This window comes from Anser cygnoides, chromosome 6 (assembly GCF_040182565.1).
Source record: "Anser cygnoides isolate HZ-2024a breed goose chromosome 6, Taihu_goose_T2T_genome, whole genome shotgun sequence".
NCBI classification, from domain to species: Eukaryota; Metazoa; Chordata; class Aves; order Anseriformes; family Anatidae; genus Anser; species Anser cygnoides.
The window spans coordinates 27,605,766-27,620,084 of NC_089878.1; the positions used below are offsets into that span (position 1 = coordinate 27,605,766).

General features: G+C 46.2%; 1 protein-coding gene across 4 annotated transcripts in view; it reads right to left on the reverse strand.

Annotated features, from left to right (window-relative positions):
* Positions 1 to 14,319, reverse strand: part of SLC15A2 (solute carrier family 15 member 2) — a 78,459-nt gene that overhangs the window by 53,875 nt on the left and 10,265 nt on the right. Inside the window, exon 1 of one of the 4 annotated variants that reach the window (XM_048072225.2) lies at positions 4,433 to 4,966. The exons of the other annotated variants lie outside the window; for them this stretch is intronic. Coding sequence (XP_047928182.1) covers positions 4,433 to 4,499 — 67 coding nt within the window. The 5' untranslated portion in view covers positions 4,500 to 4,966. Of the gene's footprint in view, positions 1 to 4,432; positions 4,967 to 14,319 lie in introns of those variants that run through there. 4 annotated transcript variants of the gene reach the window in all.

The window sequence follows — 14,319 nt, forward strand, 5'->3', positions numbered from 1 at the left end:
CCATTCTTTTCAGCCTCCCCCCGCAGTGACCACAGGGACCAGTTTGCTCAGATGGGCAGTGTTAGCAGCTCTCAGCAGCTCCACAGGTTTTCCCTCTATCAGGTCCCTGAGGGAGAGGCAAAAAAACTAGACAGAGACCCCTTTAAAATAAAAAGTTGGGTCTCCAACTTTTGGGTCTCCACATATTCTGACAGTTTGTAGCCCAGTTTGTAGCCCCATCTGCATCTGACCAGAGCAAAACCTGCCTGGCAGAGGTTTTACCAGTTCTAACACGTGCTATCTCCTTAAACCTATTTTCCTGGAGAAAGCAGCTGCCTGGCAAACAGGGAGCAAAAGCAAGATGGAAATTGTACACATGGGCTGCAGGCAGCATCAGCATGTGCCAGCTGCAGCTGTTGCCAGATGACGGGAAAGATGTGCCTGTTCGGGTGAGTTAATGCACCCACTGCAGCCTCAGCCCTGGAGCCTGACAAGGGACGGTGGTGTTTCCACCGCAGCAGTGGTGCTGGGGACGTGCTGGTACAGGCTGTCCACCACCCCTTACACCTCCTGTGCCTGTAGCTGATGCCTTTGCTGTTCAGTATTCAGCTTCGGATGTCTCCAAGTGCTTCTGCACAGCCCTTGGTAAACAGAGGAGACCACGCTGGTACTTAGTGACAGAGAAATCCATTAGTACCAACGTTTATTAGCTTTAATAAACCCGTGCTGAAAAAAGCAGTCACCCTTCACGTGACCTTCGGCTATGCCCAGACTACACAATAAGACCTGGCCACGCTGGCCCTACGACACACAGAAGGCCACTCACGGGGTATACATTCAATTGACTTCAGAAACCTTTGAGTGCTTGGCAACTTGCAAGAAGTGGTTTGTTTATAGAAATAGTCGCTCTCAGAAGCGAAGTGTACATGGCGCTTTTTCCTCGTCTCTCATTCAGTTTTACATCTAACAATCAATCACCAAACAGACTCAACATGGAACGCCTTAGCATTGTATTCAGCTAGAAATATTTCTTTGCTGTATAAGCTCAGATTAATATTCATTCGCTCCGAGATAAAGACACCTAGAAATAATTTGAGGCAATAGAACCAGTTTTCAGCATTCCTGACACTTCCCATTGTTAACAAACAGACGAGCTAATAACAGTAAAGTCGGAGGAATAATTCCTCTCTTATACCAAATCTGATTGACTAGACATGACAGATGGTGTTTTTATTACTTTCTGTCTTTATGCCATTCCAAAAGAGGTCTCATCTAATGCAGCCCAGGCTGTGTTTTCAGTCTTAACCTCTCAGATAAGCAAACCCTGTTTCATCAGGTTAATGGATCCTTACTTGATTCAGGAAGGCAATTTTCCTTAAAGTTATTCTAATCAAGTGCTCAGAGCCCAAATTGTGCTGGCTGATTGACTGCCAGCAACAGTTAAATCTTTCAACTAAAGACCAGAGTTATTTTCAAAGAGAAAAAACAACATTATTATTATTACAGAACCAATGCTATCCTGTATTCAGTGACTTCTCAAACGCCAGCTTCTACTGCAATCACAAAATTAAAGATAAAAGCCAAGTTAATACAGCTCCCCTCTCAGTTGTTTTATTAAATAACAGACGGGAAAGGAAAATTAGAGAGATAAATGGCCTGCTGCTGTCTATTGATACCCCTCAATTAACTGCCCCTGAGGTGATAGCATCTGACCCTAATCAGCACAAAGAGGCTCACTCCAGCCTGTCTTCCTGCATCAGCCCCAAACTGAGGGCTGCGAGGGCGAGTGACTGACCCAACAGGCTAGGAAGGAATGACGCACGACCATCCACCCTCTCAGAGAAAAGCCCTGAAGGAAAACACACACCCTGAGGCCCTTCAGGAGTGGACTTCCACCTCCAGAAAATCTGACTCCCAGGAGCTTCGGCCAGCACGGCTGGAGATGACAGGCCAAGCAGGGAGCTACTTGACACAGGAAATTTTTCTTCACCATTTTCTGAGCAGCTGAGCGTTGTCCTAGCAGCTCTGCTGAAGTTATTGATGCCTCAAATGAAATGATCATTCTCAATGATTTTTATCTACCAGCCACCAGATTTTTAGGGTTTAGTCAAGCAGAGGATTATGTTGTAATTTCAAGGCAGGCATCTTTAAAACGGTGATTATTCTGCAGAAACGATAAAAAATGCTGGAGAATACATTAACTCTTTCCTTCCTCAGAAGGGCTTAAAAGGCAAGGAGAGGTTGTAATACAATGGGAAACCTATTGATCTATATTCTCCCCCTTTCTATTACAAATCAGTCCTCCAAACAGGGGTTGGTTGTGATCATAAGCATGCACATACACACACCAAAGGAGAAGAAAAAAAAAAAAACAGCAAGGGTGTCAGCATCCCCTGCCTACTGAGAGCTCCCAGGATTTGCAGTCAAGTACAGCAAGCACAATCAGGAGGGCAGCATGGCCATCAGAAGCAGCAAGAGAGCCAGCAGCTCTCCCAGTGTTGGAATCATTGCCCTGCAGGTCTGTGCCTCACACAAACCTGAGACGCAACCGCTGCCCCCTGTGCCAGAGGGCTGGCACCTGAGGAGCATCCACCAAATCCAACCCCCAGCAGCCTCCCACCATCACCACCCAGCTACAGCTCAGCTGGGTCCAGAGATCATCTCTCTAAATAATTACCCCCCTGCTTGCTGAAGACCCAGACTTCACTAATTCACGCTCCTCCTCATCTCATGCTTGTTTCCATAGCTAGTTCTGTTACTCTGTAGATATTTTACCTTGTGTTTTTAAAATGTCTTTAATATATAAGGGGGTATGAAAGGTTTTATCCATGTCTTGAAGCAGTGGCTGCAACAAACTTTCTGCTTAGCTTAGGCTGGGATTTAGATGCATGGGAGGAAACCAGGCACAAACGGGCATTTCAAAGCCAAGCAGGGGACGGTCTCACAGGATTTCCATCACTGTGATAACAGAAATCATACCAGTCATTCTACCATACTGGGGAACTCACTTTAAAGCAAAACTTCCTTTTTTTATTTTTATTATTATTTTTTAAGGCTTCTGGCTTCCTCTGGGTTGGAAAGGGAACATGGTCTGCTCTTGGCTTCGATGCCAAAAGAGAAAGGCGTGGCTGAATCAGAGGTCCCCAAATCCCAAACTGAAGTCGGTGAATGGCTGGGCTCAGCCTCAAGGATTAAAAGTTCCCAAGCTTTCTCAGATGATCTTCTTGTGTAGCCCGTCACATGTGAAACACACATCACACGCCAGCAGAGGCAGCCTTTTGAAGCAGCGTTCTCCTCAAATATCACAGAGTTGATTACGGACACCTTTGGGCTCAGAGCAAGCACCACTAGAAATTGTTCCGACAGGGATAAACACAAATGCATAACTTAAAAAACGCTACTGTGTAGACAGCCTCCAGGAACAGCCCTGAAACTGTGCCCCCAGTTAAACAATCCCAAAAGATGGGGATTCCCAGAAGAAGGAAATCCATCCCTGTTAACTGCTGCTGGGAAACAAGGCATCTGAGCTGCAGGAGGAGAAGATGAGCTTGATTTTTACCAAGTCTCATTTACTGCATTTTTTTTTTAAATGACCAGTGTACAGTGTCCCTGAGCCTGACCCAAAACCCTATAACTTGGGCCTGTGGACATAAGCAAGATTCACCCCAGTCCAGCTTCCAGCACATGGGAAAAGCCAATTCCAGCCGTCTTGGAGAGAACTGCAAAGAGGCTCTGCAGCTCTAGGATAAGCTGCCCCAGGAGGTTTCTCATTGCCTTTATTGAGTGTTGGGTCAGATCTCACGCACAGAAGTGTCTGTGATCAATGAACCCATGATGCGCTAGTTCTGCCCAAGGGCTTATTCACAGTTAATCCAAACCAACTTGATTCATGAAACTGGCTGGAAATCTCATCAGAACAGGCTTTGCAGAGAGATTTTTGGCACTTTTGCTTCCAGCACTGGCTGAAAATAGAGCAGAAAGAGACTCCAGCCTCCTCTGAGTTATTTTGTCAGATCTGGAGATGAGTGATTAATTTACAATAAATAGTAATAGCTTGTTCATTTTCTGCCTTTTGCTTTTTTTTTTTTTTTTACCCTACAAACAGCACATTTTTTTCCCCTTAGGTTTATTTGTTTTTCAAAACTATACATAATGTAATTTCTGCAATTTCAGGTAGTTTGGCAGCATTAGCAATATAAGCAGGCATGACGGGACAGATAGGTTACAACATACACTTCAGAGCCTGTCATCTGGATGAGTATACATCTCAGAAACAGGCTCACAGTGCAGATTGGCACAACTCTTATTCTCAAGCCCTTACACGGGTATTTTGGGCTATTGCCTCCAAGCAGCCCACTCCCACAAATATTCCTCATACGACGTCCATCTGCTGAAGCACTCCTCAGCCAGGGAACGTGGAAAGGACAGAACACAATCAAAGCACGTTACTTACCGAAATATCTGCGGCAAGTCTCAAAGAAACGTGTTGGTGGAGTGTCCCTAGATGGAGGGATTTCCATGATGGGAGTGGTAAAGCAGCCCAAGACAAAAAACTGAGCGCTACAAACTGTTTAAACTTCAGAATGTGTCTGAGGTAAATGCAGGGAACAAATACAAGGTTGTTTCTTCTTGTATCCACAGCAGCACTCATATACCACGCTGACATGCAGAGAACAAATGGCAAAACAGGCTGTTGGCCCCACAGTAACATTGTTCTGTTTGTCGTCCCTGAAGGCTTTCAATTAATCTTCATCTGTGGGTTTGGCCAGAGAAATGTACTGGTGAGTCTCCCCACTCTGATTTCTGTATGCAAACTTAAAGCTTCTTGAGGATTCATTAACTTTTTAATTCTTTCATTTTCTTTGGAGGGGTCTTCTGTATGTGCTGTATGGCTTGCTGCCTTTGTAAGAGTGGAGTTATTGATAGCTTCTCTTTCCCACTTGCATGTGCTCCAGAGCAGGGATCCTGTAGAAATGGGTGGTCCTTCAGCGAGGAAAACAGAATCGCGTTGGAGCTATCCTTGCCAGACCTAGTCTCTCTGAGCGCTAAAGCATCCTCCTTTTTTCACAGTTCCCTGCTGGAGAATCAAAAGCACCAAGAGCTGGCTGCATCAAGCCAACTTACCAAAGGTGATCAGCGATCAGAATTGGTGCCATATGCTTTCAAGAATTCAGATTCAGCTTAATTGCTAAAATCAGATTTAGGCTTTGGTGAAAGGCAAGGAGGAGGGAGACTTGCTGTACTGACTACTCAGCCTCTGTGAGAAGCTGGTCCTCCTGTGCGTACCAAACACTTCAGAGGCTGTTAAAACTCCACTTTCTGTGCATACAAGAATCACTTTGCCACTGGAGTGCAGCTTGCATTGCCGTAGGAGCAAGCCAGGCAGGTAGAGATGTATTCCCAAGGCAAAATAACCTGGGGTCTTTAATTACCCAAGTGAGAAAAGAGGATTTCACTTTTTCCAGCCTTGCCTTCATAATCCACTGTAAAACTGAAATTTCCTGCTGTGGAGAGTTGGTACTCTGCAGAAGGACAGAGCCTGACCCAGCTGGCCACCCAGCCAGGCACCCCTCTGCCCCCTTCCCACAGCCCCCGAGCATCCCAAAGGCTCCAGCAGCTCCCTCCCAGTTCAGGCCCAGGGCTCCAGTTCAGGCAGCTATTTCAGCCCCGATGCTCAGGCTGCTAAACCACCTGCGGTGTGTTAGTTACGAAATAAGGCTGATTGACAAACAGTGTACTATCACTTGAGAGGAGATAAACCAGACGTTCAAGCTGCTTGTGGGAGAACAACTCAGAAGATGTGATAAGGTGCCATTGGGTCCCTCGAGATTAAGAGCCCGGCTCTCCTCTCACCTGTTTTGGTGAGAAGCAGAAGGGGCTGCGTTGTCCATGGAGCTGAACCTGCAGTTAAAGAGTTTGACTGGAAGAATCTCCTCCTTGGGTGTCGGCAGGACTACAGCAAAGGGAGGACATCTGGGCCCCCAGACCTTGGGGTCCCCAGGGTGCCCAGGGAGCACCGTCTCGTTTCCACGCTGCTGGAACAGCGTGCTCTGCTCCTGGCAGGGAATCCCAGACTTTTGGGGTTTTCTGCATACCTGCACAGGGCCAAGCTATGTGAGCTGTCCTTCAGAGCCTGTTAGCTAGCAGCAAAGCCACATGCACTGGGGCATGGATATGGAACCCTCCTTGGGGACAGCAGAGAGAGAAGGTGAGGCACATGAGGGCAGGAATTACGCACTGATGGCTGTCGGGTCACCGAAGAGAGGAAGGAAGGGAAGCGATACGACACGAGGGGTGCTCAATTTGCCATAAAAATGATAGCTAGAAATATAAAAGGCTTTATAAAATATTCATGTGCCTCAGAGTTCATGCAGAGGAAGAAATCTATAAAGGTAAACATGCCCCAAGCAAAGAGCATCCCAGAAATGCTGAGGCAGTTCTTGTGCCCAGTGCCCCCAGCACATTAACACGTCAGAAAGTGAAAACAGGGCCGGACAATACTTCAGTTTATAAAAAGGTCAAGGCTATTTTCAGCCAGCTGCACTTGGCATGCAGAGCATGCTAGCTTATCACTTCTCTTTGCCCCTAACGCTCCATCCCTACGGGATTTTGGAACTGCTGATCTGACCACAGTCAGTAAAAGTAAATATATCTGTATTTTTGGAAAGGGTTCCGTAAGAAACTTGCAGTGTGCACGTCCAGAATAAACAGGAGACAGTAGAAAAGTTGGCTGTAGTGGTTGCCGCACAGAAATAAACCCTGGGGAAGAATCACAGAGGGCAACCGAGGAAGGGAAAAATAACCGAGGCTGAAGAGAGGAGACCTGGCTGAGACGCTGCGGTAGAGTGAGGGCAGGACGAGCTGCAAGCTTGTGCGATGAGCGATGCTGAGGACACTGCCTCCTGACTTTGTAGGAGGCAGCACCGCTGCCAGATACTCTCACATTTCTCTCTCGTACTCCAGTGCTGCACACAGCCAGGGAGACGAGCAGGAACCAGCTCATCCAGCCGGTCTCTGTGCCGGTGAAACAACGGGGATTCAGTGGGGAAAGCTGCAGCCCAGGCACACACACCTTCCCCTAAGCCCTCACTTCGCCGAGGGGAGATGGATTGTTACTTACAAAACCAGAACGTTTCGGCTGCAAAATGAACTCAGGGAGTCAACAGCTGCTGGAGCAAACAGCCTATTTCGTGAGAATTTAGCAGGGGAATAATTTAATGGAGCTCAGATAAAAGGCAGTCACCTGGAACTCAGATTTAGAAGAAATTGCTTTTTTTCTGAATTACTGGTTTGGAGGTTAAATAAGGAATATTCATCTGCACTTTTTTCGCACACTTCCCCTGATCAGTGCACTAATGAACTCCAAATCATCCGGGGAAATGACTTCGGTCCCTCCCCCCACCTCTCAAGGAACAAGTTCTTTATTAAAAACTAATGATTGATTCCCTTTCTCAAGATTAGCAACTGCAAGTTTGGGGGCAAATTCAACCCTGGAACAAACAAGAGCAACTCCCTCTGCGCTGATTAGGAGTTCATCCTTCTCTAAAAAATCCCAAAGGCTTCTTAAATTAAGTGTCTTGATTAAAGACGGGTTTAGCTTTAATTGGGTAATTGCTGAGGTCTGTTATCATTGGTTATGGCAGAGATTTCCTCTGCTGTATCTGGGCCAGACAGGGGTGCTTCCTTTGCACCTCGGTTCGACCCTCCTCAGGCTGAGCTGTTCAAAGTTACAGGCATCGTATATCATCAAAACACATATTCATATATGTACACATCCTGATATTTTAATATGCCAGCCTCAGAGAAGGCATCGTCCTGCTCACTCGCACTTGTGCTTCAGCACCAGGCTGAAGTCGTGACATGGCATATGGGGCCACAGAAAGGCAAGAGGAGGCTCCAAGGCATGGATCCACAGATACAGCCGTGAAACTCCCCTGATTTCAGTGAATTACCACCAAAGAGACAGTTCTGCATGCTAGGGACACGGAGCTGGAGTAAAGGCTGGTTAAAAACCAATATGGTCTGCAAGGAATTAATAGATTTTCTCTGGTGCTGAGCCACTGGGTGGCTCATACCCTTGTGTCTCACATTATTAGTGAAGTAGCTACAAGACCAAGTACGAGGGGAGACTGGGCTGGTGGTAAATCTCAAGAACATACATTTTCTTAAAGGCATTTATAGGGATTTGGAGCCAATTGCCAGTGAATGAGCAGTTAATGTCTCTGCTTGTAGTCAGGACTGTAAAACATGTGGATGCACATCTCTGTTCATTTGGTGTCTCACTATCAAATAATTTCTAGGTGCTTTATGAGGCTTCTTACTGTGATTACCTGACTCAGTCCAAAGACAGAATTGCTAGTGTTTAAAACTAGAAGCTAGGACAAACTCTTTCTGGGGTTAATTTTATGTCCATTGGTGACCTCTTTGCCTCCTCTTAGCATTCTAGAGATAAACTCCCTGACTTTACAGCTCTGCAAAGGCCCTTTCTAATTGAATCAAGCAGATTTAGATTACATTGACTGATTTTTTAAGCAGGAAGTAGGTATTTGCTTAGACCAGTGAAAACTGTGGGTTTGCAGGGGAAAGGAATTGAGAAGATTGTCGCCAGGTAAGAAAAGAGAGAGATAAAAGTTTCAAAATTATTCAGACATGCCATTTCAAAGCTTTTAGTTGAGTTATAGTTAAAAAAAATAAAAAAAATCTCCAAACCCATACTAAAAGGTCACAGCTGAAATAAAACATCAAAAACATTTTGACTGACTCGAGACATGTCTTTTAGTATTTCAAAATGCAGACAGCTTGTTCTGCTGCAGGACAGGAAGATTTTCTAAATCTCAGACATTCCGGTGAGGTAGAAATGTGCATCTCTGAGCCTCCAAGACCATTACATTCCCAAGTCTTCTAAAGTCAGAGAGAACTGCAATGTCAATGCTCTTTCTTGCCATGTCTCCACCTCGCTAACGGTGCACTGGCGCGGACAAAGCACGTGCATTGAGGCAGGCTGTTCCCAGTAAGCGACAGTGCAGGTTTGCATGGCCCCAGCTGCCTCTTCAGTAGCCATGGCTCATTTACCAGCCAGAGGCCGAGCTCTGGGGTTGTGTTTGTAGTTAGGGAAGGGCAGAGCAAGAAGGACGGCTGCTTGCACAGGGTAGGGGAGACCTGCTGCCTGCACGAACCAGATCTGCCCCACATATCGACCTCCATCCAGCCCTCCCCTCCTGGGGCAGACACTCAGAGGTAGCTCAGCTGTGTGCAGGCTGCCAGAGAAAACGTCTCCGCCTAGGGAGCAGCCACCACTGAAACTGAAGCTACAAGGAGTCAAAAATTGTCTTATGTGACACCATGACTGTCAGACACTGTGGATCCAGATGCACTCAAATGGTGAATAAGTCTGACTCGGTCTAGCTCAAAAGCAACCGTGTCAGGGCAGAGCCACAGCTTACAGTGACTAAATCCTACTCCATGGTCATGCTGCTGGAGTACTCAGCCCCTCGCTCAGGGTGGAGATGTGCCAGATGCTGGGTCAGCCCCATTCATGCAGAACAGATGATGTTGGCCACGCCAAGGAAAGCTGTGCCTGCTTTGCAAAACTATGAAAGATGCGTTGGGTAGTTGCCTGAGGCAGTTGATATTGATGTGCAAGCCAGAAAAAGGGCAGCAGGTCTGCCCAAATGGCAGGATAGCCAAACACAGCTTAGAGCGCCCAGCGAGCAGTTCCTCTCCTCCAGCAGAGGCTGGACAGATGGCCTGGAGAGCAGCAGGTCTGCACCACTTACCCGCCTTGCTGCGGGACGGGTCACAAAGTGCTTTCTTAGTCAAAAGAGTCATTGAAGGCAAGAGGCTCCCTGCCTGCTTCCAGGCCAAGCAAAGAGCTTTGGGACCACAGGCTTGGACTGTGCAGCTGTATCTGGCCAGTGAAAGCAGGCCACGCACGTGGTAGCTCCTGCTCTGCTGTATTTTTGGCCCATGCCCCATCCTGGCAGGCAACCAGGATGAAGGTAATTTGACATGCAATGAACCAAGGCAAGACAGAAACACAAAGCCAAAACCAAGACAAAGGGTCGGCTCACAGAGAGCGCCAGAGCTGACCACGTGCCTCAAAAAAAAAGGAGAGGATATGAAAGATCACTGCTAGCTCGGGGATTTTCCTGAAATAAATGTTCTTTGGCTTCAGGGCACACAACAGAAGTTCACTTCATTGAAACTTCTGTTTCCAGCGTGCACTTGGAGAGTGCTTGTCCACGAAGGCACTCCAGAACCATTGTGATGGGCCACTGTCAGCTGATTTGGGTGGGTTTGCCTCTGTTCTTCAACATGTGGAAGGCCACGGATCACAGACCCTCCATCCCTGCTCCTTTCCATCAGCTGAGGAAGTCTCCACACCCGTTCTAGCCTTGACAGAGGTAATCAGCATTGGATTTTCCCCCGGTATCAAAATACAATTGCACTGCCATCCAGCAGCTCTCCGGCAGCCCACCTCAAATGAGCTACTGATTGCACCTGAGTCCCTAAGGAGAACGCAAGCAGGTATCAGAGCCAGCCCCATCCATCAGTATCTGCAGACAGAAGACTAGAGAGTCCCTGGAGACACATCTCTCTAGGACAAAGCAAGCCATGCTCCTATACCCATCCTACCATTGCTAAGTGAGCCAAATTGACTAAGCAACTTAGGAAGGTGCAGCCTGCTCCTGTCCATGGCAATGGGTTGTTCTGCAAACTGGAGCAGGCGTGAGGAACCAGGACATGCCTCAGCCCATCCCCACTGGCTGCAGAGGAGGTTCTTCCTGCCTAGGGTCTGAACTTAAACTACTAACAACTGTTGAAGAGGAATCTGCCAGGCTGGCAAACATGCAATACTTGACATACAAATTGTCTGAGACATCGAGATATCATCGCATAGCCATCTCTTGACATACTGGCATAGCCCTTCAGGCCAAGGACCAGTCAACCTCAAATGACTTTTTCTCAACCAGTTACTCATTAAAAAAAAAAAAAAAAAAAAAAAAGAAAGGGAGAAAGACCAGAGGTGGAAAGGAAGGTGATTTGAAAGATCACAGAAGGGAAAACACAGGACAGTGGTTCCTATTGGAGACAGGTCAGCTCAGGACCGCAGCTCCCAGCATTTCCCACCACCCAGCCAGGCACACAGAACAGCTGTCCCGTCAGGTGGGAGCAACACACTGCACATAGCATCCAAAGTGATTCACGGGTGGTCTGGTTTTGGAAGGGGACTATTCAGCCATTTGAGGAGCAGAAAGGTTCATTACTATGTCTCTTTAGCTGTTCTGCTAAACGGGTTCTCCTGGGAGCCAACAGGAACTGCACTCCTGACACAAGTGAAGTGGTGGTCCCCAGATCAACCACAAGCACAAAACCAAACTATTGTTTCCAGAAGAGGCACACAGGGCATCCTGTGACTGACCTGGGCTCCTTTGGCCTGACCTAGAAAACAGGAAAACCAAAAGCTCCACCTTTGAAAGCTGTTTAAGTGTGAGCTGCTACCACGTTGCTCGTCTGAGCCAGTGCAGGTCAGGAACAGAGTCATCTGGAGCAACAAGCTTTTCTGTGCCACCAGCGCTCTTGTAGGTGTACCACAGCAAGATCTTGGTGATTTCTTTCAACTTTTTAAAGCAACACTATGATTTCTGGTACTACTTAACCCAGAGCTTACCAGAGTTGCTCTTCTCTCTGCACAGTATGTTTGTCACTGCATTACAGAAAGGTTACTCCACATACGCAGCCGCAGTGCCTTGCACCACAGAAATTCTTCCCCACCATTCTGTCTCTCCCCTCCCCAAGTCCCCAGCACACATCCATACGGAAAACACCCTGCTACACTTCAAACACCACCCTAGTCAAGCCTTTCTTTTTCAGCTGCCTGACTGCCAGCCCCAGCATAGCAGGGCTGCCCATTTGCAGAACTCAGCACTCCAATCCACTGACCTTTAACACAATGTATGGGATTGACTGTTTCTTAACACCACTGCCTATTTTAAGTAATTTTCTAGAAATTCAGTTCATTCTTCTGCTTGCCTAAGGAGATATAAAAATTTACACCTATTGTAAAAGCATGAATAAAAGCTGATTGCAGAAAGTAAAGACAATAATGTGCTCATAATACTAACTAGCTCACTTGCACTGCCTTTCTGTTTAAAGGAAGATTTGTCTTATCATCAACAGGGTGTTGATTTAGATTGCTGCTAAAATTACCATTGTAAAAGCAGAGCCACTTTTATTGCATTAGTATAGAGAACAGTTATGTACAGTCTTGACTTTTATGCCTGTTGCCAGTGGTGATCAGTCTGTTAATTATTAAGCCAAACAGGTTCTGCAGCGAGAGATGACATATTTAATGCACTTGGGATATTTTTTTGAAGAGGTTAACATTTACAAAATAAATAAGAAAAAAAATCAACAAAACCTTTTTAAAGTAGAAATGAGCTAAGCTGATAACAGAATCAGGTAGAGAAAGCGAAGTGTTTGAGACAGCAAAGCAAGGAGGGCAATGCTCCAGTACTTAAAAGACTCACATTTTGTTTCCAGCTCCGTACAGACTTCTGGTGTAACTGGAGCTAGTCCTTCAGGCTTGGCAACTGATTTCTGTACTGATATAGTGCAATTTGGCCAAATATAAAAGAGAGAAAGAACTACACTCCCTACTAAAATGCAGTCACCTTCAATGGTAGCCACATCCATTTTGATTTCTCTTTACACAGCTCTCTCATGACCTGATGATACTTGAGCTGCAGGTCAGTTTTCTTCAGTAGCCACATTGCCCAACCCCTTGCTCACGTATTTCTAATCTCAGTTCTTTAATGGGTAATCACTAACAGCAAAGTAGCAGCTCGTGTGGATGCACAGGAGGAAGAAGTTTCTGTGTATTCTGCACATGGTTTGCTATGTAAACAGTACCAGAAAGGGGGCAGGAAGAAAACATTTGACGTTAATGAGCAAATACCTGCTTGGATTTCCCAGTATCCAGGTGTCATCACTTTTTGATAAGCAGAGAACATTAAGACTGGAAATGTATCTAGAGGCATTCCTCTTCTGGTTTCAGCATGCTCGGTATCGATTCAACTTTTGCTCAGTGCTCAGACTGCTCAGCATGAGAGCAAACCCACACCAGCCATTAGTTTATGCTGTGAGTTTGGGACTGTTAATCTCTGATTCAGCTAAGACAAGAGTGGCTGGGCTACTGTTTTTTCAGCCCCATAAAACTCACAAGCAGCTCAGCTCCAGCTCCCTGCCAGCATTATACCATGTGGTCAGCAAGGGGGGGGTGTGTTGGCAGTGGGACTGCAGGGTAACCTGCAACCAATTGGAATGGCTTTTCCGAATCCTTTACAGAAAGCACTTTTATCTGAAGAGCATTTCATCAGTTAGAAGTGAATGCGCTGGTGGGGAGAGCTTTGGAGAACACTCAGGATCCATTTCTTTTCATTACAGCTTTGTTATGAGATTTGCCTAGACTGCTCTCCAGTTGGGTGATGTACCCATTTAGGAGCATTTGACTGACAGATACTGCTGCTGGTGCAGGCTGGGTGGGAAAGCCACGTGCTTCAAACGGGCATCACAAGCACTGCCCTTCAGACTGCTTTGAAGGACCAACTATGTCTGCTCTGAGAGAAACACACTTACTAGAACATTTAAAAAAAAAAAAAAGTCGTGCAGATTTAATGACTGATCATACAGATGTCTAAGACAGCTTCTCCACCAAAGTAACAGAACCACCAACTGACAGACTATATGAAAGAGAGAAAATCCTGTAATTCAGCCTACTTCAGTGCATGAGAAATAGCATGCAACAGGAAAATTAGGTTAAGTATCAAAGCAGTACCTTGATTTCCATTCTCAGCTGTGTCTCATCATCCTTTCATGATCTTGGGTAAATTACTTGACCTCCCATAGCTTAAGTTCCTCAGCTTTGAAACAAAGAAGATTCTCCTGTCTTGATTACTTGGCTTTTAAACCAACTTCAGTAAGTATGTCTTTGTGGAGGTTTGTACAGCACCTAACATTTTCTCTCTGTGGCTGTTTTGGGGGAAGAAGCCACATCCTTTATTTGCTATTGTAAACACAATTAATAATCACCAGAAAACTTGCAGTCCATCAAGAGGGGTGTTCTCATTCCTCAGCCACAGACAGAAATGATCAGGACAGAATGAATTTCTTAAGCCTTCATCGGGAGGACTTCAGATGGGACATTGGCTGTGTGGGGTTAAAGGTTTTCAGCACTCCTTTGAAGGCACTGGCGTTGCCTGTGGAGTCTTCAGTCCAAACAAAAGAGCAAAGACACTCCAGGTCTTTTGGGACCAAATGCAAAAGAAATCTTCCTTTGAA